At 46.7% G+C, this 26,065-nt stretch overlaps 2 protein-coding genes and 1 long non-coding RNA gene across 12 annotated transcripts; 2 read left to right on the forward strand and 1 right to left on the reverse strand.

Annotated features, from left to right (window-relative positions):
* Positions 1–157: 157 nt before the first annotated feature.
* Positions 158–7,805, forward strand: Foxred1 (FAD dependent oxidoreductase domain containing 1). 4 transcript variants are annotated; one of them, XM_052188724.1, is made up of 12 exons: positions 162–355; positions 1,042–1,262; positions 2,375–2,488; positions 2,749–2,867; positions 3,970–4,064; positions 4,346–4,447; positions 5,636–5,712; positions 5,909–6,069; positions 6,211–6,340; positions 6,528–6,632; positions 6,774–6,851; positions 6,952–7,048. In XM_052188724.1, the coding sequence occupies exons 1-11, from the start codon at positions 271–273 to the stop codon at positions 6,801–6,803; spliced, it is 1,239 nt and encodes a 412-aa protein (XP_052044684.1). In that variant the 5' UTR covers positions 162–270; the 3' UTR covers positions 6,804–6,851; positions 6,952–7,048. The 4 variants fall into 4 exon arrangements, with proteins under 4 accessions (XP_052044683.1, XP_052044684.1, XP_052044685.1 ...); XM_052188725.1 differs by having other exon boundaries at positions 6,777–6,851; XM_052188723.1 differs by lacking the exon at positions 6,774–6,851 and having other exon boundaries at positions 158–258; positions 6,852–7,805.
* A 2,743-nt stretch (positions 7,806–10,548) lies between these two features.
* LOC127689259 (uncharacterized) lies at positions 10,549–11,577 on the reverse strand. The gene is made up of 2 exons (XR_007978869.1): positions 11,493–11,577; positions 10,549–11,001 (listed from the first exon to the last, which is right to left on the reverse strand). It is a non-coding gene; the product is annotated as an uncharacterized LOC127689259 (long non-coding RNA).
* Tirap (TIR domain containing adaptor protein) lies at positions 11,232–25,404 on the forward strand. Of its 7 annotated transcripts, XM_052188732.1 has the most exons (8): positions 11,752–11,849; positions 12,389–12,491; positions 19,284–19,452; positions 20,471–20,586; positions 20,777–20,838; positions 20,975–21,130; positions 22,833–23,468; positions 24,019–25,404. In XM_052188732.1, the coding sequence occupies exons 6-8, from the start codon at positions 21,067–21,069 to the stop codon at positions 24,036–24,038; spliced, it is 720 nt and encodes a 239-aa protein (XP_052044692.1). In that variant the 5' UTR covers positions 11,752–11,849; positions 12,389–12,491; positions 19,284–19,452; positions 20,471–20,586; positions 20,777–20,838; positions 20,975–21,066; the 3' UTR covers positions 24,039–25,404. The 7 variants fall into 7 exon arrangements, with proteins under 7 accessions (XP_052044694.1, XP_052044692.1, XP_052044695.1 ...); XM_052188734.1 differs by lacking the exons at positions 11,752–11,849; positions 19,284–19,452 and adding an exon at positions 11,232–11,545; XM_052188735.1 differs by lacking the exon at positions 19,284–19,452 and having other exon boundaries at positions 20,471–20,597; positions 20,721–20,838.
* The last annotated feature ends 661 nt before the right edge of the window (positions 25,405–26,065 follow it).

The raw sequence follows: 26,065 nt of genomic DNA on the forward strand, positions 1-26,065 counted from the left end.
AACCGGTTCAGCCGCACTTCCGCTATGCGCCGCTGAGGTCCCGCCCCTCAGGGCGCGCGGGATGACGTAACTCAGGACTGACCAATAGCAGACATGGGCGGGACTCCCGAGGCGCTAGCTCCCTATAGTGTAGAGGGGTGGAGTATGAAGAGCATTGCCTGTTAGTCGGCGCATTCGCGTCTATTCTCGGTGGCGCGGACAGATGACTGGAGGGACCGAGTCGGCCTGAGGGACAGGCAGAAGCTGAAAGAAGCCGGGGTCTGTAAAGCCATGTTTCGCAGAGTGCTGCGTCTTGGCTTGGGCCCGGGCCTCCCATGCCGGGGGCTACGCACACGCAAAGGAGGCTTTACTCTGGGTAAAGCTGAGGGCAGCAGAGAGAATATTATAGTGGTTCTGGGGAGCCCAAAACCTCCATATATGTGACCTTCAAGGTTCGGCCCCCTGGCTCGTGCTGGCGGGACAGCGAGTTAGCTGGGCAAAGGGATAGGCTTGCCTGCTGAAGGTTAAAGAGCCAAAGCAAGTGTATAGATCTCAAGGAGGCACTTCCCAGTGGACAATGTCGTATAAATCGAAGCTTTCTGGTCGTAATGGATAAGAGACCATGTAGAGATGCCCAGCTTTAGAAGGCTGTGCAGTATGAAGTATACTAGGGACTCGTGTTCCCAGGGCCTGGGATACCTGAGTGGAAATAACTGTGCAGTTGACTCTCTGAGAATGGGGTTCAGGAGGGAGAGAGGTCTGCAAGAGCTAAGTAGTGTGAGTCACACCTAGCTTGCCGGGGAAATAGAAAGTGTAATTTTAGGAAGTTGAATCTTCCAGTGTTGGAGGAGATCCAGGATAGTGAGGCCTAGTGGGAGAAAGACCAAACAGCAAAGTTGTAATAACACTGCTGCTTATGAGTTGATCTTCTGAGAAAGGATGACATTGGAGATGTGCCAACCCAAATGCCTATTTCAGCCCACCTTTTCCTGTCCCCATCCTCCAACCCCCAACCACGTAGAAAAGAACATATGTCCATCTAATTGTAACTATGTCCTGCAGACTGGGATGCAAAGGTGTCTGACTTTAAGAAGAAGATTGAGTCCATCCTGCCTGGAAAGCAATGTGAAATGCTGTATGACACCAGCCACCTGCCCCCAGAACAGTCGGATGTGGTCATCATAGGAGGTGGGATTCTTGGTCTGTCTGTGGCCTTTTGGCTGAAGAAGCTGGAGAGTAGGCGAGGTGCCATCCGGGTGCTGGTGGTGGAGCAAGACCACACGGTGAGGTCAGGGAGTAAGGGTAGTTATTGAGGGCACAGCCTGTAGTCCAAAGGGCAGGAACTGTGCTTTGGACTTTGGAGCTTAAGAAACAGTTCCAGGTTCTTCCTCCCTCAAAAAAGACCCTTGTTGGGGAGGGGAAGAGGCTTTGTTACCCTTATTTAACCTCTTTGAAGACAGGGTCTCAATATATAGCTAAACTAGCCCTGAACTCAACATCTTCTGTTCTCACCCTCCCAAGTGCTGGGATTACACATGTGCTCCAGACCATTTGCCTAGACTTTTGCTTATAAAAGCAGATTCTACAGTGATTGTACTTTAATATCTGAAGGTCTTTTCAAGACTGCTTGTATTCTGGCTACTTATTCATGCAAACAACGTCCTCTGCCTTTGTTTAGGTTCTTGTTTGCTATTGGAGGTTAGCTGCAAATCTCATGTTTGTCCTCTTTCTATCTTTCCAGTCATATAAATTAGTTGTTGAAGGTTAACTTGCAATCCTTGGGCTTCCTAGCCCTTACTCTCTCCTTTTTTTTTTTTTTTTTTTTTTTTGGTTTTTCCAGACAGGGTTTCTCTGTGTAGCCCTGGCTGTCCTGGAACTCACTCTGTAGACCAGGCTGGTCTTGAACTCAGAAATCCACCTGCCTCTGCCTCCCAAGTGCTGGGATTAAAGGCATGCACCACCACTGCCAGGCTTCTGGCCCTTACTCTTGTGTACCAATATGTCCAGCACTCTGAAGACAGTTGACTTATCCTCAGCTGATCTGCCACTGATGATTTAAAACACTGTATTTGTTTTTGTTTTTCGTTTTTTTCGAGACAGGGTTTCTCTGTGTATCCCTGGCTGTCCTGGAACTCACTCTGTAGACCAGGCTGGCCTTGAACTCAGAAATCCGCCTGCCTCTGCCTCCCAAGTGCGGGGATTAAAGGTGTGTGCCACCACCGCCCTGGCAACACTGTATATCTTTGAGCTTGGGTTGACTACCACACAGGTTTACCCAAATGTGCTCCTTGAAAAATCATTCCCCTTTCCATTTAGTGTTTAACTGACAGCTTCCGTTGCAGGATTCCATTACATGTGACATCATGACAGTCTACCTCAGTTTTTCTTTTCACAGTATTCACGGGCTTCCTCCACAGGGCCTTCTGTGGGCGGGATTTGGCAGCAGTTTTCTGTGCCTGAGAATGTCCAACTCTCACTCTTTTCAGTCAACTTTCTACGGAACGTAAATGTACGTACAGTAAGATTTGAAGGCTGGGTGGGAGCCCTTTCTTCAGCTCAAAGATCCATAGCCTAGCTGGTAAGCGGAACCAAGGAGAAGTAGTGTGTTGGAGGCAACAAGCATTGGGGTCCTTGGCTGTCTTCCAGTGTTGGTGCCTAGAGAAGGGTGTGTCCTGATCAAGACCACTGCTCCTGGAGCTGTAGTGAGGCCAGGGAGGCTCCCTTTTACATCTGCCTCTTTGGAGAGCAGCTTTTTTTCTTTACACACAGGAGCACCTGGCTGTGGTGGATGCTCCTCCTGTGGAACTTAAATTCAACCCCTCAGGCTGTCTCTTGCTAGCTTCAGAAAAGGATGCTGCCACCTTGGAAAACAATGTGAAAATGCAAAGGTGGGTGCCCAGCACTGCCCTGAGCTGCTCTTGGCTTCACATACTTGGTGATTTTCACATACTTCACTGAGCTCCTATACCAAGAGAGAAATGGGAAACTCAAGGTCATTTCATAAGAATCTCCTCATCAGTAGCTCCTATCAGGAAAAACAGGCCTAATTAAAACCTTTAAGGCCCCCGAGGAGGGTTATAACCCAGTTGTGGACACTTACTAGAACATAGCACCCATGTAAGATACTTCTCAAACCTAACCAGAATCTTTAGGGAGTGGCCAGGGGACTGGGCTTATGACAAGAATCCTAATTTAGGGATCGGCAAACTATATAAAGGGCTAGACAATCTCTGTTTCAACTTTTCTTTCTTTGTTTTTTTCCTTTTTTTTTTTTTTTTTTTTTTGGTTTTTTGAGACAGGGTTTCTGTTTCAACTTTTCTGCTCTGCCATTATAGCACAAATGTAGCCACAGACAAAACATAGAAATAATTGGGTGTGGTCCATAAGTAAAAGCCGGCAGCAGGTCGGCCTTGTGTGTTGAGCTAAGCGTTGGGCATCTCTGTGATATGGTACGCATGGACTCTCTTCTGATATGCTCACTAGTGAGACCAGATATATGTTGGCAGATGCTAGCTCATTTAATAAATTTAATCAGAACATCCCATTTCCCGTGTGGGGAAACTGAACCAAGATCTAGTAAAGCTGGCATTGTGCCTCAGTTTAAACTAGACACTGGCTCATAGGAGTGTTTCTTGGCACTTTCATTTCCTGGCCAGTAAGTGTTCTAGAGGAAACACTCATCCTGAGGGACCAGGTAGTGCTAGGCAGCAGAGAAGGAAGTGTTTTATAGGAGAGAGTGGAGCATGGTTCCCCACCACCTTGTGAAAGGAGATAGAGTAGGCTGGGGCAAGGAGTTGAGAGTACTGAAGGGAGGCAGGACTGTAGAGAAGGGAAAATGAGCCTTCATATCCAACAGTCTAGAGAAATGGGGCATTTGGGGCAGAGCAGCACTGAGTGATCTGGACTTTCTCTCATGGGTTTGGGGTCCATGTCTCTTCCCTCAGGATACTCTCCCTAATGCATTCACTAAGATGCACACATTTCTCTTAGGCAGGAAGGAGCCAAAGTCTGTCTGATGTCTCCTGAGCAGCTACAGAACAAGTTTCCCTGGATAAATGTAGAAGGAGTGGCTCTGGCATCTTATGGTGAGGCTCACCACCAGAGCACATGGCTTTCTTTCCCTGAAGGCTCCTTGGGTTGGAAGTCTCAATGTCCCATCTCCACACTGAAGGAGGACCGCTTTCCTCCTGAGCAACAGGGCCTGCCCCAAACCATGCTACTTCTCTGGCCCAAAGCATGACTGGACTCCGGTAGAGTTGGTCAAAATGACCTTCCCTGCTTCTAAAGCCCTAAAGAAGTGTATGGGGTATACAGTGGGAAAAGGAGGGTACCCACGCTTCATCAGTTTTCTTTTTCCTTATGTCAGGGTTGGAGGATGAAGGTTGGTTTGATGCCTGGTCTTTACTCCAGGGTCTTCGTCGAAAGGTCCAGTCAATGGGAGTCTTTTTCTGCCAGGGAGAGGTGACACGTGAGTCCAAAATCTCATTCCCTCTGCTTATGTCTTACACCTAGGACAAGGCCTAGCCCAGATTCTGCCTTTCTGCTCCCAGGCTCACCCAGAGCTTGTGTGAGAGGCCATCTTCTAAGCAGTTCAGCTTTCTCCACTACACTGCCCTATCCCTGGGTAGCCAAGTTTATTTTGGTTTCTTGATGATTCTTGAGTATCCATGGGAAAACACTCATCATTTCCATTTTCTTTCCTTGAAAAACCAGTGGTGGTTGTGGAGACAGGAATGTGGCTCCTGGTAGAGTGCTTGCCTGGCATGCATGAAGATCCATCCCCCTATGTTATATCCCCATAAATTGGGCACAGTGCTGCATGCCTATAATCCCAGAACTCTCGGGGTACAGGAAGGAAAATAAGTTCAGGGCCATCCTTCACTACATAGGAGGTCTGAGACTAGTCTGTGACACATGAGACCCTTTCTCAAAAGAAACCAGCATGACCCCCTATTTCTCTCAAGGGCTGTGTGTGTGTGTGTGTGTGTGTGTGTGAATTACTGTTCTATTGCTTTGAAGAGATCCCATGACCAAGGTAACTATTATAAAAGAAAGAATTTAATTAGGGGATGCTCGGAGCTTCAGAAGGTCAGTCTATCATCATCATGATGGGAAGCATGGTGGCAGCAGAAATGGTGCTGGAGAAGTAGCTGTGAGCTATATCCTGATCCACAGGCAGCAGGCAGAGCGAAAGATAGACAGACACTGGGCCTGGTGTGGGCCTTTAAAGCCTCAAAGCCTATTCCCAGTGACACCCCTCCTCCAACAAGGCAACCTCCAAACCTTTCCCAAACAGGTCATCAGCTGGGGACTAAGCATGCAAATGAGCCTGCGGGGCCATTCTCATCCAAACTGCCGTCCTCTGTTTGTCTTTGTGTCTGTGCTTATCCAGGGAAACTTGTTCTGCAGCTGCTCAGGAGCCATCAGACAGACTCAGTTAATGCATTAGGGAGAGTATCCTGAGGGGAGAGACGTAGATCCCGACTCCATGAGAGGGAGTCCAGCTCACTCAGCTCTGCTCTGCCCCAAATGGTCCTTCAATACATGTGGGTGGAACACTAGAGCTAGAACCCAGGGTCTCATGCATGCTAGGTATATGCTCTACCCCTGAGCTAACCCTTCCTGAAGGGCTTATTTTTTAATTTCTTTCCTGCAGGTTTCATCACTTCATCTAGCCCAATGGAGACCCCAACTGGGGAACAGGTAGTCTTGAGAAGGATCAACAATGTCCATGTAAGTCCCAGGTTGCCGTGTGCTCCTTACTAGAGGGCAAGAAGGGTGATAATCTACCCAGATGACGGTCTTCTACCTGCTTCCCAGCAGATAAAGTTAGGCTCAAAGGGAAATAAACCTGTCAAGACCCATTGTGTGCCCTTATCCCCCTCACACACAGCCCTGCTTCCTTCCTCTTATCTTCCGGCACCTACAGGTGAAAATGGACAGGAGCCTGGAGTATCAGCCAGTAGAATGTGCTGCAGTGATCAATGCTGCAGGAGCCTGGTCTGGGAAAATTGCAGAGCTGGCTGGTATTGGGAAAGGACTTCCTGGCACCCTCCAGGGCACCAAGCTACCCGTGGAGCCAAGGAAAAGGTAGCTACCCTCAGGACAGCTAAGGATGAAAAAGAACTGTTACTAACGTTTAGGATGTATTTGTGTGTGTACGGGTGTGGTCTGGGTAGCGGGTTGGTGAGTGTTATTCCTGCAGTGCCATAACTCCCCTGATCATGACAGGTATGTGCACTTATGGCACTGCCCACAGGGACCAGGTCTGGAGACACCGTTGGTTGCAGACATCAGTGGAGTCTATTTCCGACGGGAAGGATTGGGCAGCAACTACCTAGGTGGCTGTAGCCCTACTGAGGTAAATTAAGTTTCCAGGAGACATGAACAAGATGCCATTGAGCAAGCTATTGGGGAGGAGTGGGGAAGCTTTGCTCTCCTTGGTATTAGAATTGGAATCCACTGAAGGGATTGACTATAGGCATCAGATCTTGGCTTGCCCTCATATTCCAAGCAATGTATAAACCTTGCCTCTACCTCTTACTTAGGAGGAAGAACCAGACCCAACAAATCTGGAAGTGGACCATGACTTCTTCCAGAACAAAGTGTGGCCTCATTTGGTCCAGAGGGTGCCATCTTTTAAGACTCTGGAGGTAACTAAAGGAGAATCATTTCTGTTAGGATTTGGCTCTCAAGCAGCCCATCTTAGTCCCTTTGACCTGTTGCATTCCCGCCAACTAACAATTGCTAAGAAACCAATTGGATCTGTCCCATCACATGAACCCTTCCTTTAGCAGGTGCTCCTGAGCAAGGGTGTGGGTTGAACATGTCTGTGGCCTTACCAAGAACCTCAGCATCTTTTGCACCTGCAGGTACAGAGAGCCTGGGCTGGCTATTATGACTACAACACTTTTGACCAGAATGGCGTGGTGGGCCCACACCCACTAGTTGTCAACATGTACTTTGCTACAGGCTTCAGTGGTCGTGGACTTCAGCATGCACCTGGCATCGGTCGCGCTGTGGCAGAAATGATACTAGAGGGTCACTTTAAGACCATCGACATGAGTCCCTTCCTTTTCACCCGCTTTTACTTAGGAGAGAAGTTACAGGAGTACAATATCCTCTGAGCCTGAAAACTGTCTCTGTGCCTCACCAGCCCAGGCATCACCCTGTCTCACATTGGCTTTGGTCACTGCCTGGGTCTCCCCAGCACTGGGCCAGGGATACATCCTTTCTTCACCATCTTTAAACCAGGTCTCTACCCCAGTATCTCTGGACATGGAATGAGCATAAGCACAGAGACCCAGACCAATGGAAAGTGATGAAGTGAACCCTAGGACTGATTGTAGCCTAGGCTGATTCACTACCCACACAGTTCAGCTGACATTCCGGGCATGGCGCCCAGGACTGGCCTGCTTCCTGGTGCTGATGCAGAGAAATCTGACCAGAGCCAAGGCACAGAGCATTCTAGGATAGCCTGGCCCAAATTTATTGACTCGTCTATTAACCTGTTCTTCAACATATGTATGTGATTAACCCCTTCCCTCTGGCCTTATGTTCTTCCTACTTTTCTTCTCATGGTAGAAGCTTTTGAAGTATTGTGCCATTAAAAAGGCAGCTTCTGGGGCTGGAGAAATAGTTAAGACCACTGACTGCTCTTCCAGAGGTCCTGAGTTCAATTCCTAGCAACCCCATGATGCCTCACAACCAACCATCTGTAATAGGACCCGATGCCCTCTTCTAGTCTGTCTGGAGAGAGTGACAATGTGCTCACATAAAATAAATAAATCTTAAAAAAAAACAAAAAACAAAAAACAAAAAACAAGGCAGTTGCACCCTCTTGAGAGTGTTTCTTAGATCCTGTGTGGAAGACATCTTGTTTGCAAGCTATTCTGTTACCTGAGTTCTGCAGGAACAATGGTTCTAGGGAAAGAAATGGATTATTCATCTAGTTAACTTCTATAAATCCCCAGCTTCTGGCTACCAACATTCAGTCTATAGCAGGATTCAAAGTGGGTTTCTGAGTGGATCGTGGAGCTTTGGCAGGGAAAGGAGCCAAGATCTGAAGAGCCGCCTGGGGAAGCTTGGATTTCATCTCAGCAGAAACCCAGCAGAAGAGGTTTAGATACGGAGGCAACATGATCGGATTTTCCTTTTAAAAATCTCCCTCTGGCTAGGGGTGTAGCCCAGTGGTAGAGTACTTGCTTAGCATGTGGCTGGCCCTGGGTTCGATCCTCAGCACCAACAAAAGAGGATCTGGGGGAAGTCTCTGGTTCCCTAGTAGAGAATAGTCAGACAGCAAAGCAGGAAACAGGCCCTAGACAAAGGCTGTTTTAGACTACTTAACAGTCCTGGTAGGAAACAATGTGACAATGGCAACATGAAATGGAGTCAGCATTTCCCAGGTTTCTGGCTAAACAGTCAAACAGGACCATGCTTCTTACCAAAATGACAGAGGGAAGAACAGCAAAATGAGTGACGGGTCTGGTGTGGGACAAACTGAAAGAAAAGTGCCTGTGGGAGGTGTGATGGGTGAAGTAAATAAAAAGAGGTAGACACCATACATATAGGGGAGGGACAAGATAGGAGATGGGCCAGCTGGGGGTACAAAGCCTGAGTGTGGTTTAAAGAGAGCTTGGAATTTGGCAGTAAGCAAAAGAAAAGTCACCAGGAGGTAGTGCTGAAATATTAGAAAGGTCTTATCATGAACAGGGTGGATAGGCTTTAGGCCAATGAGATAGGTTAGAGAATTGGTTAGCCCTGGCTTATACAGGTGCCCAGTAGTTGAATTTTAACAAAACCTTTATATCTGCCTCAAATCTGGAGTGATAGCACTTCAGCTTTGAAGTAGCCTTTTGTCTGTGGTTGTTATCTGAGATTTGTATAGGGCTTATTCTTTTGAAGGTTTCTCAGAACTTTTGCATATTTTAGTCAAGAGATAAGTCTGGGGCAAACCAGTGTGTCTCCCTGGCTGAGAATTGCTTAGATGATCCATCTTTCAAGATAGCCCCTAAATCAGAAAAGTTTTGGTATGTGGAAATTGACTTGCTAAAGGTGCCTTTTATGTAACAATAAAAAGAGCTTCAAGGCCGATGTTGGGGTTCAGTCCCACAGAGGCTTCCCCCTACTGCTAAGAAGCCTGTCCTAAGAATTCATCCTGTAGTGGCTTTCTTCCATTGATCAGTCCATGTAACCCACAAACATTCACAGTGCCCTATAGTGACTTCAGCACAGCATCAGTCTAAGGGTTCAAAGAAATAGTTGTTATAATCATTAACGCTTAAGGAACCCCCTACTTCTGCAGGGCTTTAATCCTGTCTCATGGGAAAGCCTTTATGGGCATGTGATTGGATCTGCCTTGCCCTTTCAATTATGTGAGGGGCTGGGCCAAGCCCTCATCTTTACCCCTAAAGCCAGCAATCCCACACCTTGTCCTATACTAAGTGCCCATGAAAGCATTCGATGCTGCACCCTAAAGATCCTTCCTGGCCCTAGGGAGTTTATACTGCAATGAGAGGTAGGGCAGAGGGATTTGTGGGTAGGGCAGATGAAGAAAGGCTTTCCTCATGTAAGCAAGATGGCTCAATGCCATTCAGGCCTTACAACTCAGTTTCAATTCCCAGAACCCAAGTTAAAATGCATGATATGGTTTCACATGTGTGCAACCCCAGGGTTCACTATGTCAGGGAAAGTAGAGACAGGAGAATTGCCTGGAACCTCAAGAGCCAACCAGCCTGGATCATATAGGGTGGTGTAAACATGAGATATCTTACCTCAACAAGGTGTAAGAAAAGAACCAACTCCGAAAAGCTGCCCTCTGACCTATACACATGCAATAATAATGTGTAAAGTCTTTATTTTGTTTGTGTATGTATGCTGGGGAGGAGGGAGGAGGCCAGCCAATGAGAGTCATTCCTTCAGGATGGAGTTGTATGCAACTGTGAGCCACTGAATATGGGTGCTGGGAAGCAGCTCAGGTCCTCTGGATGAGCAGATGGTCTTAACCATCCAATTTCTTGGCCAAGTAGAGTGGCCCAAGCCTGTAATCCCAGAACTTAGAGGCAGGAAGATTAAAAAAAAAAAAAATCAGTCATTTTAATTACACGTTGGAAGCTAGCCTAGCCTATTGGAGACCCTATCTTTACAAAAAAAGAAAAGGGAAAAAAAGGACATGCTTTCCTAACAGGATGCAGAAATGCACCTGGCTGGAAGAGGGGCATTCTTCAAGAGCACAGCTGGGCAGAGGCAGAAAGAACAAAGAGCAGAAATGTTCTCACCAAGGAACCATCCAGCACGTGTGAGCAACTGCTGGGTGACCAGCTGCTGGGGGGAGGGGGGTGTGAGGCATCTCTTTCCCTGAAGCCTTTTCCCTAACAGAATAAGAAATGGTTTATTCAAGCTGGACGGTGGTGGCACATACCTGTAATCCCAGCACTCTGGGAGGCAGAGGCAGGCAGATTTCTGAGTTCGAGGCTAGCCTGGTCTACAGAATGAGTTCCAGGACAGCCAGGGCTATACAGAGAAACCCTGTCTTGAAAAAAACAAATCCAAAAAACAACAACAAAAAAGAAATTTTTTTTGTTTATTTTTGAGCCATACTTGAGTGACCATGTCCCAGGTATATAGATTTAGGTTACCCTAAACTGCATGTTCCAATGTGGAAGTAGCTTTACAAAGTTTTAAATTTTCACGGAACAAAGTCATAAATCAAGCCAAGCTTAAAATACCTTTGTGGGTGCATCGCAGAGACAGTTACAGCAAGATGGCGGAAGCTTTGCTACAGGAGTCAGGTGTTATCTGATGATTGCTTTTGGGTTGGGCAGCTAGGGTCTGCTCAAGGAATGGCTGTTCAGGGGGCTTAGAGCGAGCTGAGCTAAGGCGAACCTCCGGCAACATTCCTCTCTCTCCAACTTACGGCACTTCCAATCAGTCTTTGCAGACACGGTTGCTTTCCAGGAATTCTTGTGAATATTCGTCTCTCACAACACCAGCAACCAGAGAATGTAATTTTGATGAGTAAACCTAGAAAGATCATGCATGAACAGCCCCACAGCACCAACTGCCTCCCTCATATCAAGTTACAGTTTGGCTGGCTGGAGAGAAAAAGAAATCAGAGAGGGCTAACAAGGTCTTACACCATTATACTCCTGCCACCGGCAGCATTTCAGATGAGATTTGTTTGTTTGTTTTTTAGGTTGGTATTTTAATAACACTTCGATAGGGAATACCAAGTGCTGTATTATTCCCTTGGCGTTTCACAAAGCTCACAGCAAGAACTCTAGGAAGTGAGGGCAGAAGACTTAAGTATTTCATCAGGACTTGACAACGTTTTGCACAGCTACCCTTTTTTGCAGTTATTTTGGTACCCGCGGAAATGCAGTTGAAATGGCACTAGGAAATCCCTCTCTTAAGGGCGAGCACTTTTGGCCAGACTGATTCCTGCCTGTGGGCGGCAACATTACTGGGACCCACCTCCCCGGGGCTGGCCCGGCATCTTTGCCCATTTTATCTACCTTACTTGGGGGAAGAAAGCCTCATTTTCCCCAACCGTGCGAAGGAAAGTAAGGTCTGTTACGCCTCCCTTTCTGGGGTTTTCTCCTCGTCTCCTTGTCCTCACACAGGACAAACCGGGACTCGGCTGCCTGGCGGCCTTGGGGATCTCGGGTGTCCGGGTTCAGCCGCGGGTCGTGGCCTGGCAGCCGGGAATCCCGAGCGACGCGGGCTGGCGAGCGCCCCCTAGGATCTGGCCGACGGGTGTGGGCAGGAGAGTGGCTGGTGCAGGCGGGAGGGCCGTGGCCGAGGAGCTTCCGGGAGCCGGGGCGTGGGCACTTCCCGGCCGAGCCTGCAGCCCGCAGCGCGGGGCCGCGCAGGTGAGCGGCGGGGACGCGGGGCGGTGGGCGGACGGGCCCTGCAGAGTCAGCCCCTTTCCCCGGGACACCCTCTCCCCTGCCCCGCCCCTTCCGATCTGGGGTCCAGCACTCCCCCCCGAAAGCCACCACCTTTCTGTGGTGCTGATGCCAGCACGGAGCTGTTAGTCCGGCTGGCCTTCAAGCAGCCTGGCCTCGTCAAGTGGCTCTCCCTGGCTCCCCACAGTCTCTGCCCTGGTCATAACCTGGCCCCTCTGAGCTTCACTCTGTGGCAAGGTTCTGCAAGAATGTCACTTTATTTAAAGTTAAGAACCTACTGGGCGTTGCTATCACGGTCATTTAATGGGCATCCACCTGGGATTACTACTATGCCAAGTACCAGAGGGACTAGGGGAGTAGGAACAATTCGGTCTTTAGGTCCACTGGGTGGCAGGTAAAACAGAAACCAGAGAAGCACAAGTAGAGAAGGAAGTAGGGAGTTCTCCATCGGACAGACCTACCCAGGAATGACTCAGAGGAAGCCTTTCTTGCTTTGTTTTCAGACTTTAAGAAACAGTATACAACCCACATACGGAAAAGTACACTGATCCCGAGTGCCACCAAACCACTTTCACGGGCTTTCTTGTGTAATCTGTATCCAAAACAGTAAGTCTATGTATGTGTGCTGCTTGATGTTTAACATTCTGTCAAAAAGGCAGACTGTGGATTGTTTATCCATTTTACAGAACAAAGCCTGATGGACATGGTCTTTTTCAGCTTTGGCCTGTTTTGAGTAGTGTGATTTTTGTGCCTTCACTCAGTTTGATAGTATGCAGCAACTGTCCAAAATAGTTGTGCTAGGGGCAACAGCAAAGGCTCGGTGGTTAAGAGCTCTGGCTGCTGGCTGCTTCAGAGGACCCTAGTTGAATCTTCTCACCCACATAGTGGCTCACAAACATCTGTAACTCTGATTCCAGATGGTCCAGTACCCTCTCTGGCCTCAACAGGCACATGGCATGAAAGTGATGTCTAGACATACACACAGGCAAAGCATCCATACACATAAACGAAAAATTTTAAAGCTAAAAATAGAAGTTGTGCTTGCTGGCTAGCTAGCACAGCAGACACCTGCGATCTCAGCACTCCGGGGGAGGTGAGAAGAGGTAAGTTCAGGCCAGAGTGGGCTATCAGAGCCTATCTTAAAACAAAGCAAGCAAGCAGAAGAAGTTCCAGCAGTCACTCCCAGCTCTGTGTGTGCTCCCAGTCTTCCCTGTCCTTAGCAAGCTCCAGCCAGTGTCTTCTCTGGAGCTGTTCTGCTGATGGCATAGCTTTGAAACCCTGAGGTTTCAATTTGCATTTTTCTGAGGCCTGGTAAACCGAGCATCTTTTGGTCTGTTGGTCATTTGAATATCCTCTCTGCGAAATGACTGTTCAGGTCTATGCCCCATTTTTTTTTTTTTTTTTTTTTTTTTTTAGCAGTTTATAGAGTTCTTGAGCTATTTGGGATTTGAAGCAGTTGTTAGATACCCATTTTTAAACATTTCCCCTGTCTCTGTAGATTACCTCCTCACTCTCCTAATAATATCTTCACGTTATTGTTTTCCAATGTGACATTTTTCCTCCCACAGACTGTATCACATTTGATTCCCCCATGTCTCAAAAAGCAATTTATATTTTGCTTTTTCTACTCCAAAGTCAGAAATTAGGTCATATATTTTCCTATAAGATCTTTATACCTAGTGACAGATAACTCTCATATCCATTTAAAATTTATGGTTTGAGAAGCAAGATCGATTAGTTTTCCCCACAGCACTATGAAAATTGACCTGATACTACGGGTTACAGAGACCACCTTTCTGGGGCTGGTGGTGTAGCTCAGTAGATAGAACGCTTACCTAGCATGCACAGAGCCTTGGGTTGGAGCTGAGCATGGCCTGAGACTGGGCGGGGTAGCCCTCGCCCACAATCCCAGCACTTCAGAGGTAGAGGTAGAAAGATCAGAAGAAGCTCATGTCATCCTCAGCTGTCCAAGGAGCTGAAGGCTAGCCTGGACTAAAACAAACCTTATATCAAAATAAGTAGGAAGAGAAGACTGTCTTTTTTATATGGACCTCAGTGTCACCGTTATCGGAGTTGGGGGATTGCAGGGAGCCGGTTTGTTTAGTGACATTGGTTTTCTACTGTCGGCTTCTTCCCCAGCAGTCATTCTGCCTTCACTGCCACTGCTTTACAGTAAGTCCTTTCGGCTCTGGTAGTGCGCAGGTCAGAGGCTGGCTTCAAGATCCTAGGCACTTCCTCCAACCTTTTCCTACAAGGCCTTTGAAAAAGTGTATTAGGACCCACTTAGGACTTGAGGTAGCGCTTAGTGGCAGAGCCATGCAAGGTACTGGATTCTGTCATCTCCAGTACTACCTACGAGAGAGAAGGAGGGGCGTTCAAGGGGTAACTCATGTCTGAAGATCTATATTTTGTCTTTTTTTTTTTTTAAGATGGAGTCTCACTTTATAACCTTGACGAGCCTAGAACTCACTATGTAGACCAGGCTGGCCTTAACACACACACACACACACACACACACACACACACACACACACAGATCCGCCTGCCTCTGCCTTGTGAATACTGCTGACACAATCTATGTTACATGCCTGCATATCCGCATTTGGATTTACACAAAATCCACATCAAAATAAATACAAAACAAATATATCATTTAGTTATAGATATTTTCAGATCAAAGGCAGTGTTTTTGAACTAAGAAACCTAAGCATTCCAAGAGCCAATCTGAGAAATATGGCAACGTTAAGTTTGCTATGACTCCTCTTTGGTTGGTGGGATATGCTTCTCTATGACTAAATACAGTGAAGTGTTTGTGTTTTAATGCCTTTGAGGAATTCACAGCTCTCCCTCCTCAGGCTCTCAAATGCTACAGTTACAGGCATGTGCCACAGTACCCAGAAGACCTTGCAATGAATGCTTAAGTTTAAAATAGTGGATGCTTTTATTTATGCAGATACATACTTTTTGACATTTTTCATTCTTCAGAACTTACAAAATGTAGTATGGAAAGCAATTCGGACTTTATGTCACAGAAACAATCATAAAATGTGATGAGCACTCTTAATTTATTCACTGTTATCCAGGAGAGGAGGCACATGCATGCAATCCCAGGACTTGGCTGTAAGATCTGGAGTTCAAAGTCACTGGACTACAGGAGAGACTCTACCTTAACCCCGCCCCATAAATATTTACATACATTTACTGCTTATAAATAGCAGCAATTTATTTGCTTTTTTTAAAAATAAAAATTAAACAATGTATTAGTGGGGCTGGAGAGGTGGCTCAGTGGTTACAGAACACTGGCTGCTTTTCCGGGAAACCCAGGTTCAATGTGAAGAACGCAGACAGCAGCTCACAACGGCCTCTAACTCCAATTCCAGTTCCAACCCCTCACACAGACATGCATGCAGGCAAAACACCAACGCACATAAAATAAAAATAATTTTTTAAAAAATGTATTAGTATTGTGTGTGTGTGTGTGTGTGTGATGGGGCTGTATACATGTGTGTGTGTGTGTGTGTGTGTCTGTGTGTCTGTGTGTCTGTGTGTGTGTGTCTGTGTCTCTGTGTGTAAGGCTGAGGACACCTTTATGGAGTCAGTTCTCTCTTTATGTGAATTCTGAGACTATAACTCTCATGTCACCAGGTTTATACAGACAGCTTTACCACTGAGCCATCTTGCTGGCCCCCTTTTTGGTTTGTTTGTTTGTTTGTTTGTTTGTGTGTGTGTATGTGTTTGAGATAGGATCTCAGTGGGTATGCAGACTTGCCTCGGAATCTCTATGTAACCCAGGCTAGCCTCAAACTCATAATCTTCCTGCCTCAGCTTCCTAGTGCTGGAATCATAAGCAAACAACACTTTCAGAGGCTTTCCTCTTTTTTTCCCTAGCGAGTAAATCCAAGACATCATACATAGCAGGCAGGCACTGTACACTCCCTGAGTTCATTTCCAGCCCCCCCACTGCTCACCCTGCACCCCATGTGGTGTATGGCCACCAGGAACATGCTGCAGCACGAACACACAGAATACCTATATGTTTTTAATTTAAAAGGCAAGTAAATTGCTGTTGTTTATTAGCAGTGAGATGATTTACTTATTTATCTACTTTTATTTTGGGAGGAGGGGTTAAGACAGGGTCTCCCATACCCCAGTCTGCCTTTATAGTTCACTCCTTTAGGCCAGAGTGACTGTGAGCTCTGGAACACTCATACACTGTTACATAGGGGCCTGAGATGGGATTGAATTTTATGTTTATGTTTCTTAGAGCTTATTTATTTTGTATTTTTTGTATATGGGTATTTTGCCTACATGTATGTCTATGTACAAAAGTCTAGAGGAGGGTCTTGGATCGCCTGGAATTTGAATTACAGATGATTGTGGATGACTATGTGGGTGTTGGGGACCAAACCAGGATTCTCTGGAAGAGCAGGGTTCTTTTAACCCCAGAGCTATCTGTCTAGTTCCATGATTGCTGATTTAAAACCAGCATAAACTACATAGCAAGACCCTGTCTTAAGATTTATATACTCTAATATGTATTTTATGCATTTATATGTGCATGTATATTATATATTCATATACACGTAAAGTATCAGCATCAAGTGTGTATCTGTCTATAGTTTAACTCTAGACTACGTTTCCAAGTATCAGAAAACTTAGGCTTTCCTTACTTCTAAACCAGCCACTAACGATCTTCAGGACTATCTTTGTATTTTGCTTTTGTGGGCTGTTTCGTGTGTGTGTGTGTGTGTGTGTGTGTGTGTGTGTTGTGAGTGTATGGTGTATGTGTGTGTTTATTTATTCTATCTGTCTTTTTTTGTGTGTGTGGAGGGTGTCAGTTTATAGTCAAAGCTGGCCTGGAATTCACTATGTAGCCCAGGTTGGCCTTGAACTAAAAGTGATTTTCCTGCCTCTACTTTCTAAGTCCCTAATGGGAACATAGGCATGCACCACCATACCCAGTTCTCATGCTGGCTTCTTCTTCTTCTTCTTCTTCTTTTTTTTTTTTTTTTTTTTTTTTTTTTTTTTTTAGGAACTCTTTGCTAATTTTCTATGAAGTCCCTGTCATTCTCTATAAAGGAGGTTTTGAGATACATCTGCTTTATGAATTTTTTTTTAAAGAAAAAGTGACTTCTTATGAGCCCCAGTGAATCCGAGATTAGACAGAGCTGGCGATCAGGCCTTGGTTTGAATTCACCATCTTATCTGCTCGACGTGCATGACTTGATGTGTGTGACTGTCACTCTGCATCGTGGAAAAGTTAAGTCTGGTCTGAGTGATGGCTCCCCTCCTTGGCTGCAGAAGAACTCACTGTGAAAAGGGAAGGTGTGTGAGGTTTGTCCAGGAAGGATGTGGTTACTGGAACCTATCTGCCACCTTGCACAGTTATCCTGTCAGAGAAGCTGTTATTTCTTACGCTTACACTTTTCCGTGTAAAGGACAGTTACAGGGTGTATCGCACCCTCAACTCACACCGGCTCCCAGTGGATATGCTACTGAACAACTGACAACTGACAACTGACAATCCTCCTCCTGATCCTTTCCTCTCTTCTTTCCCTCCTGCCTGTCTTTGTCCCCCTACACCGTGAGTGCTGTGCTCCATCACTGCATGCTAAGCAAGCTCTCCAGCTGCATCTCCACCGCAATACCCACCCCACCCCCAAGCAATAAAAAAGGCAGTTGCCCCAAATCAGGATGCACGTTAAGAGGGCGAGTTATTAAAAAGTCCCTGTTTCCTTTCTCTCCCACTCTGCTGGCCCTCTCCCTTCTGCCCTCCTCCTTTTGTCTTTATAGTGCTGAGGAGTGATTAGCCCAGGGCTTTGTAAATGCTAAGTGCATGCTCTGTCACTAAGATACACCCCCAGTCCTGTTTCATAAACCTTCTACATCTTTATGTTCAAGTAGAATGCCATATTGCATGAATTTTTGTCTCCATACTAATTTTATATCGTTTTAAACTTTAAAATATTATTTTAAAAAATTAAATGAGGGTTGGGGATCTAGCTCAGTGGTAGAGAGCTTGCCTAGCAAGCTCAAGGCCCTGTGTTCAGTCCTCAGCCCTGAGGGGAGGGGTGGGGGATGGAACAGGACAAAAAAAAAAAAAAAAAAAAAAAAAAGCTAGCTGTGGTGGCACGCATTTTTTTAATCCCTCTACTCCAGGAGGCAGAGGCAGGTGGATTTCTTTGTGTTTAAGGCTGGTCTGGTCTGCAAAATGAGTACCAGGAGAGCCAGGGCTGTTACACGGAGAAACCCTTAAAAAACCAAAATGAATGAATGAATGAATGAATGACTTCCCAGATTGTGTCAAGGCCACACAATACATTTTATATTAAAACAAAAATCAAGAAAATCTTGAGAGAATATTAGAGTAACGTGATCTCATGTGTACTGCCAAGAAGAAAGACTTTTTTATTATTTTAGAGAAATATTTTTATTTGTATGCATATGTCTAAGTGTATGCCGTGGAGGATGCCTTGGAGGACAGGTGGAACTATAGGCAGTTGTGACCCATGTGGGAGCCGGGACCTGAACTGGGGTTCTCTTGAAGGATGGGTAAGCTCTCTTCAGCACTGAGCTCTCTCTCTCCAGATATCCCCTGAAAAGATATCTTAAATGGTTTCCTGAGGTGTAGAGAGGTAGCGGCCCCCTGTCCAGGAAAAGTCTTCCAAAGCCTGCCAATGGTCAGAGGTACTGCAGAGCTACCATCTTCCTTGGGTTGTCAGAAGCCCAGGGGACAGAGGAAGAAGCTCCTGCAGACAGGCACAGCCCACCCTAGGTATCCTGCTCAGTGATGTGCCTGCTTTTTTCTCCTTCAAGCATCTCCCCTGACTCCGCACTCTTCCTTTGCTCTGTGTTAGTGCGACACATGCCTTCCAGAATTACTTAAAGGAGGAAAAGCTACACAGAGCTCATGGTTTCTGGAGATTTGATTCAGCACAGCCTGAGGGGGCAGTGGAGCAGAGAAGTTCATGCCATGGTGGCTGTGAAGCAGAGAGGGACTCTAGAAAGGAGACAGGGCAAGCTCCAACTGGCAGGGGCACCCCTCCAATGGCCTGCTCTCTAAATGAGGCGATACTTCAGCCTTCACACCTCCCAGACGTTCCTCCAATTATGAACCCATCCATCAAGGGATTTGATGCATTCATTTTCTAATCATCTCTGGGAGCGCCCTCCCCATACCCGCAGGGGAGCACCTTACTAGTTTCCTGGGCATTTCTCATTCTAATCGGGTCAGCCAATAAGATCAGTCTCCATGTGCCTCCACTGCTGCAGCAGTGTAAGGCTGTGAGAACTGTGGTCCTTGTTCATTAATATCTAACAGACTCACGTTTTTTAAATTTTGACACCTCTGATTACAGTGTATCTAATCATCCGATTTGTTTCTCTATGAATTCCCAGAGGGAGCTTTTGTTACCGCTTCTATAGATCCAGCAAAAAGCCAGAAAGCTCCCGATCGATCGATCCCAGCTCCCTACCAGTCCTTCAGCTGGAGAACTGCCTCTAGAATGCTAGGGCTCCCTGCACTGGAACAGGCGCTGCCCCCACAGTCTTCTCCCTAAAAGCAAAGGTGAGAGAGCCTCCAGCATCAGGACCACTCTATCCTTGCAGTGTAATGTCACTCATCTAAGCAGTCTTAGTCCTTAGCAATTTCATACAGTTGCTTCGTTCTGAAGCAATTTGATAACCTCTACCCCAAAATGAAAAATCAAAAAACTTCTGGATCAGAGATAGCACTGAACTAAAGATCAGTTTGGGGAAGATTAATGTTATAATATTGAATCTTACAAACCAAATACAATCCTCTTATGTCTAGGACAAGATGACTTCAGTGGGTAAAAATGCTTGCCGTACAAAGCTGATGACCTGAGTTTGATCCCCAGAATCTCTGTGACGGAAGGAGAGAACCAGCTTCTGAGAGCTGCCTTCTGTCTTCCATGCTTGTGCTGCAGAGTATCATGCACACACATACACACACACACACACACACTAAAGAATTAAAAACTCAGGGCTAAACTCTAGTACTAAGGATTGGGTTTTAAAAGTACTACATTCTCTTCCACAGCTAGATTATTTGAGACAGGGCCTTACTTTATATCCCCAGGTAGTCTGAAACTCACTGCATGGCTGAAGCTGCCGTGAAACTTGCAGCTGCCCTCCTGTGAGTGCTGAGATTACAGGTGTATGCCACCACACCCAGGTGCTGAGATTACAGGTGTAGCCACCATACCCAGGTGCTGAGATTACAGGTGTACGCCACCATACACAGGTGTTTGTTTCCTTTTTAAGATAGCATCTCAGCAGATTTCTGAGATTCGTCTAATCTCATAGATATAAGTGATCCCCCTGCCTCAACCTCCTGTGTACCTAGTATGACAGGTTATGCCATTGAGTCGGGATAGATTATTTTAAGGACACACTCACTAACCCTTAATATTTTAACAGGTTTTTTACACATGAGCTACTATTAGCACATTAAATAAACTACTTCAAGTTACTCATGAAGTATTAGAGTTATACATTATTCATGCTATACATGGTAATGCGGAGTTGCAGTTTCTAGTATTACAGTATTTTCCATTTCACAGGTGGAGACACCAAGACCTAGGAAGACTGTTGAAGGCCCTGGTCAGCAGGAGGTGCAAATCCATACCATCTACCTGCAGTCTTCACTGTTTTATGACATGGTTTGCCTAGCTGACGGGTAAGGGCTAGGTGAGAGAACAAATGCGGTGAGGGGAGGACAGACAGAGGAAATGTAACAAGACTCACTTCGAGTATTCCTACTGCTCAGTGCTCATCTACCCATCCAAACGCTCAGTCCTTCTTCCATTTCAGCATGGACCCAGGAAGTCCTTCTGAAGAACTGCCTCTCTATCTCTATGTTTTCCCAGATCCCAAATGCCCTCCTGGCCAGGTGAAGCGGAGAACAATCACTCTACCAAGTTCATACCTTGTAAGTCTGGTCACGCTGCACGGATCTGGGTTATTTCCCTGGTCCCGTGGAGCCCTTATCGACTGAGCCATTAGGGACTAGGAGAAAAGCAGAACTTCTGGGTTCAGCAGCTTTTGTGATTCCCCGCCCCTTGCAGGATGCCTGTTCCATGAAGTTAAGCCCGGATCTCTTCTCTCCCGCCGTCCCCCCAATGCCTGCTCTTCTGTGGTTAGTTTGCAGGCCTGCGCTATGGCCTCCTCCTCCTTCCCAGCCTCCTCCACTCAGCCCAAGAAACCCAGAGACAAGATAGCTGGTAAGTGGAGCCTGTCTCCTGACTGTGCTCTGATTCTCAGAGAATAATCCCCAGTCTGCTGGTGAGGTGGGAGGACTCACTTGTCCCAGTTCAGGGAAGAGATAGCAGAAAGGCTGGCGATAGGAAGAGGCCGCTGGTGGCTGGTGGGATGACCCAAAGCTTCTTGGGGAGGGAGGAAGGGGATATAATGGAATCTGCAGGCCTGTATTTCAGATTTTTTTTTTGGTGGCCTGCTTGGCCTAAAAACCATTGTGCTGAGTATTTAACATGGTGTATCTGAATCTTTTTCCAGAACCATTACGAGGAAGGAAACAAGGAAAGAAAAAAATGAGGCAATCCCCAGAACAGCTGAGTTTAAATATTATGGAGTACTTATACGGCATAATCTCATTTCACCTTCAAGAACAAAACAGACCCATTTTATAGATGAGGAAGTTGAGATCTAGGCCAATTTGCTTAAGGCCATAGACCAAGCAATATGGCAGGCCTACACTCAGATCTGGTGCCTGGCCAATGTGTGAGCAAGTTGTGTGTTCTCTGGGAGCTCTGACTAATAGCACTTAGCCTCTGAACAACAGAACAGATTCCAGTCCCCTGGCCCTTTTTCTTCTTATTTAATTATTCATTTGCTTTGACCAAAGCTGCTTTGAAATTGCCATTGTAGTTGGGGCTGTAATCCCAAGTGCTGGGATTACAGGCACATAGTTTGTCATCATACAGCACTGGGCCATCTTCCCTGGCCCTTTTCACTCATACCTTCATCTAAATTCACCTCCTATCAGAGCTGATGCTGAGCCTGATTAATCCTTAAATGTAGATGTAGTTCTTTGTCCACTCTCATAGGCAGTTGGCTATAGTTGTAGAGTATAGATTTAAGTGGGCTCCAGGTAGCAGATATCAAATGATCTAGAACAGAATAAAGTCATCTATTTTATCTTATACTTCAATTATTGATTTAATTTATAATTAGATAAATTGTTTTATTGTAATTTGAATTTGATTTTATTTTTCAGGCAGGGTCTCACTATCTCACTGTGTAGCTCTGGCTGGCTTGGAACTCATTGTGTAGGCCAGGCTGTAGATCCACCTGCCTCTGCCTCTCAGGTGCTGGGATTAACCACACACAGCAGACTTTCTTTTTAAGAAGCCCACTTCCAGTCGTTCAGCCTGGGCTTGAACTACTAGCCCCTCACTGTCTCAGCCTCCTGGGTAGCTGGACCACCGCAAACTCTACCTCTCTCTAAGGTGACCTTACCCCACTAAGGCGCCTTTCTTAACTGGGCTAGTAAAACCCTTGGACAGGATTCAAATTGGGGATTTTAATCTTAGTTTAGGGGAACTTTTTTTCTCTCTCTCTCTTTTTTTTTTTTTTTTTGGATTTGGTTTTTTTCGAGATAGGGTTTCTCTGTGTAGCCCTGGCTGTCCTGGAACTCACTCTGTAGACCAGGCTGTAGACTCAGAAATCCTCCTACCTCTGTCTCCCAGAGTGCTGGGATTATAGGCGTGTGCCACCACCGCCAGGCTTAGGGGAACCTCTAAACATAGCAGGAACTCTTAGACAAGAGACCTGAGGGGTATGCCAAGCAGCTGGGCGGTGGGACTCTGAGGGTAAGGTGAGGCTGGCCGAGCCCTTCCCATTTTCCTTGGAGAAGGGGCTTCAGCCGGCTGGCCACAAGCCTCAGCTCAGTGTTTCTCGCCGTAGACTGGTTCAGGCAGGCTCTGTTGAAGAAGCCCAAGAAGATGCCAGTCTCCCGGGAAAGCCCCCTCAGTGATGGTTCACAGACAGCCACACAGGATATGCTCTCACCCGAGCGCCATAGCTCACCTCCGAGTCACAATTCACCCCAGAGCCTCAGCTCACCCCCGAGCTGCAGTTCAGGAATGTCACCTACCTCGCCACCAACACACGTGGGCAGCAGCAGCAGCAGCGGCCGCTGGAGCAAAGACTATGATGTCTGTGTGTGCCACAGTGAGGAGGACTTAGAAGCGGCCCAGGAGCTGGTGTCCTACTTGGAGGGTAGCAAGGCCAGTCTACGCTGCTTCCTGCAGCTTCGGGATGCAGCCCCAGGTGGCGCCATCGTTTCGGAGCTCTGCCAGGCGCTGAGTAGTAGCCACTGCCGCGTGCTGCTCATTACCCCGGGCTTCCTTCGGGACCCCTGGTGCAAGTACCAGATGCTGCAGGCCCTGACGGAGGCCCCGGGGAAGGAGGGCTGCACCATTCCCCTGCTCTCCGGCCTGACCAGAGCCGCCTATCCGCCAGAACTCCGGTTCATGTACTACGTGGATGGCAGAGGCCAGGACGGTGGCTTTTACCAAGTCAAGGAGGCTGTTATACACTGTAAGATACAGGAGGGCTGCGAAGTGGGGGAGGAGTCATCCATTGTCTGCATAAGGACTTTAGGAGATAGTCTCTGTAGTGCCAGTGATTGAGAGAGCTTCTGGAGAATACTGTGCCTGGCACGTCACGCTGTAGTGTTTGAGGAGTTACTTGGGCATGTTATTTAGCCCCTCTGAACCTTGAGATTTCATTGTTCATTAGCGACCTGTTACTGCAGAATGAGCACTTGTCAAGAATTCATAACAGACAGGGCCTCCCACAAATGGCATCCTCAGTTCATACTAATTAGCAGATAGTGATAATACTGGGTTTCTCTATGAAACTGGATTGGGGTGTGTTCCAAGAGTGTCATTCCTAGATAGATGCTAGGAGTGACATCAGTTCAGCAATGCAAACTGGGGAAAGGTAATAGGAACCAGTTGCCCCCTGTGAGTGTGTCCGGACATTGTAGCAGGTGGGGCGGAAACCAGGGTGAAAGGGAAGAGGGGAGAAACAGATGTGCTGGGGTTAGGCAGTGACAAACCTTGTGATTCGCTTTGGTCTCTTTCAGATCTGGAGACACTAAGCTGACACTTAAGCTTTCGTGTGAAAAGCTGGAGATAGCTCACGGCAGTCGATAGTCCAGAATATATGGCAGGAGGCACCGGGAGCCAGAGCCGGCCGCACCCTGGTCATGAGACAGGATCAGACTGCCACCAGCATCCGTTACTCCGGGCTCCACAAGACAGCCAGGCAGAAGATGGGAACCACCCCCACGAGGTGACCAGGAAGAAGATGGGGACTCCCCAAGAAGGGTAGGAGGGTACCAGGGACTCCCCCAGGAAGAAAACAAGGAAGTCAGAAATTTGAGTTGTCGAGAGACTGTGCTATCAGGAAGGTCAGCAGTGTCTCATCTGCTGCTTAACTGGATAGGAAGCTGACACAGGGCTGTCTTCTTCCCCTGCCATCAGGCATGGGGGTTGGGGGGAGAACAGGTACCACTCCCCAAGAGGGATGAACCTGACTGATGAGCCAAAAGTTGCCCAGGGAAGCTGGGAAGAGGTGGCAACTATGCAGCCCGTCACACACACTACCGAAACTCCTTCCCAGAGATGCCAACTCACGTCACAAAGCTGGATTTCATCCTCATACTGAATTTCAACTATTGAAAAAAATGCCATTAAAAATGCAACCCAAGGGGCTGGAGAGGCAGTGGTTCAGTGCTCAAGAATTCTTGTTGCTTTTTCGGAGGACCCAGGTTCAATTCCCAGGATCTACATGGTGACTCAGAACCTTATCTATAACTCTACTTCCAGGGGATCTGATACCCTCTCTGACCAGAACGTCCTTGGGCACCAGGTACGCACATATAGATGCAGGCAAAGCAATCATACACGTACATTTTTTTGTTTGTTTTGGTTTTTCAAGACAGGGTTTCTCTGTGAAGCCCTGGCTGTCCTGGAACTCCCTCTGTAGATCAGGCTGACCTCGAACTCAGAAATTTGCCTGCCTCTGCCTCCCAAGTACTGGGATTAAAGTCATGTGCCACCACTGCCCGGTGCATAAATCTTTTTTAAAAATTAGAAATGCAAACCTAGGACTCTAGATGGAGTCCATGGTAGAATGCTTGCTTAGCATGTCTGAGGGCTTGGATTCTACCTCCCACACCACCAAAGCAAAGAAGAAAACGCAAACCTGGAAACCACTCTGAATACATGAACAGGTAGGAAGAAGGAAAGCCAGGGTATGGCGCTCGGCTCCTTCACCTGGATCAAAACCAACAGATCATGTGACACATGGGGCCTCCTCAGACGTCTGTGAGAGCCCACGCTTCAGGGCACATGGCTTTGTGTTGAACTGAGAGGAACCGGTTCTCAATCTAGCACCAGAGATATCCCCAGGGAGAGGCAAGGGGTCACCTATGTTCTCAATAAAAACAGAATCATGGTCAGCTGAATGTCCTTGTCTCCCCTCATGTGTACCTTGAACCTCTCCGCTTCCTTTGCCATATCTTTTTACTGAAAAAAAATGTTTTTAAATTATGAGGTTTCTTTTTTGTTACATACAAAATATCTAAAGGGTATTTGGTAATACTTCCTCATGCACCTACCACCTTACTTAAGGAAACCTCAGCTCACTACCAACACTCATGTTTCCTTTGTGTTCTGCATTCCAGGCCCTTCAAGTTTCCTAACAAAAATGACCAACTATTCTGAATCTTGAATTATTTTGAAGTTCCCATAGATGTATGTGCCCCAGAAGCATTATTTGATTTTATGACTTTATCTTCTATACACAGCATCACAGTGTGTGCTTCCTTTGTTTGACATGTTTGCAAGGTGTGTCCATGTTGGTGTGTCACTTGTGAGTTTCCTTTCTTTCGTGTAGGTCAGCAGTCTTGACCCTTTGGGGTGGGGTCCCTTTCACAAGGGTCAAATATCAGATATCCTCCACATCATTCATTTACATTTACATTACGATTCATAACAGTACCAAACTTACAGTTATGAAGTAGTGATGGAAGTAATTTTATGGTTGGGGTCACCACATGAGGAACTGTACTAAAGGGTCACAGCATTAGGAAGGTTGAGAATTATTGCTCTAAGATCACCTTAAAG

This window comes from Apodemus sylvaticus, chromosome 7 (assembly GCF_947179515.1).
Source record: "Apodemus sylvaticus chromosome 7, mApoSyl1.1, whole genome shotgun sequence".
In the NCBI taxonomy this organism is placed as follows: domain Eukaryota; kingdom Metazoa; phylum Chordata; class Mammalia; order Rodentia; family Muridae; genus Apodemus; species Apodemus sylvaticus.

What these genes read in the sequence shown, in the direction of transcription:
- Foxred1 (XM_052188722.1), top strand. Translation starts at nt 271, where the DNA reads ATGTTTCGCAGAGTGCTGCGTCTTGGCTTGGGCCCGGGCCTCCCATGC. An exon ending in ACTTTCTACGGAACGTAAAT is followed by an intron (nt 2,489 to 2,748) that starts GTACGTACAGTA and finishes CTTTACACACAG; the next exon opens with GAGCACCTGGCTGTGGTGGA. An exon ending in AACAATGTGAAAATGCAAAG is followed by an intron (nt 2,868 to 3,969) that starts GTGGGTGCCCAG and finishes CATTTCTCTTAG; the next exon opens with GCAGGAAGGAGCCAAAGTCT.
- Tirap (XM_052188734.1), top strand. Translation starts at nt 21,067, where the DNA reads ATGGCCTCCTCCTCCTTCCCAGCCTCCTCCACTCAGCCCAAGAAACCC. An exon ending in ACCCAGAGACAAGATAGCTG is followed by an intron (nt 21,131 to 22,832) that starts GTAAGTGGAGCC and finishes TTCTCGCCGTAG; the next exon opens with ACTGGTTCAGGCAGGCTCTG. An exon ending in CAAGGAGGCTGTTATACACT is followed by an intron (nt 23,469 to 24,018) that starts GTAAGATACAGG and finishes GGTCTCTTTCAG; the next exon opens with ATCTGGAGACACTAAGCTGA.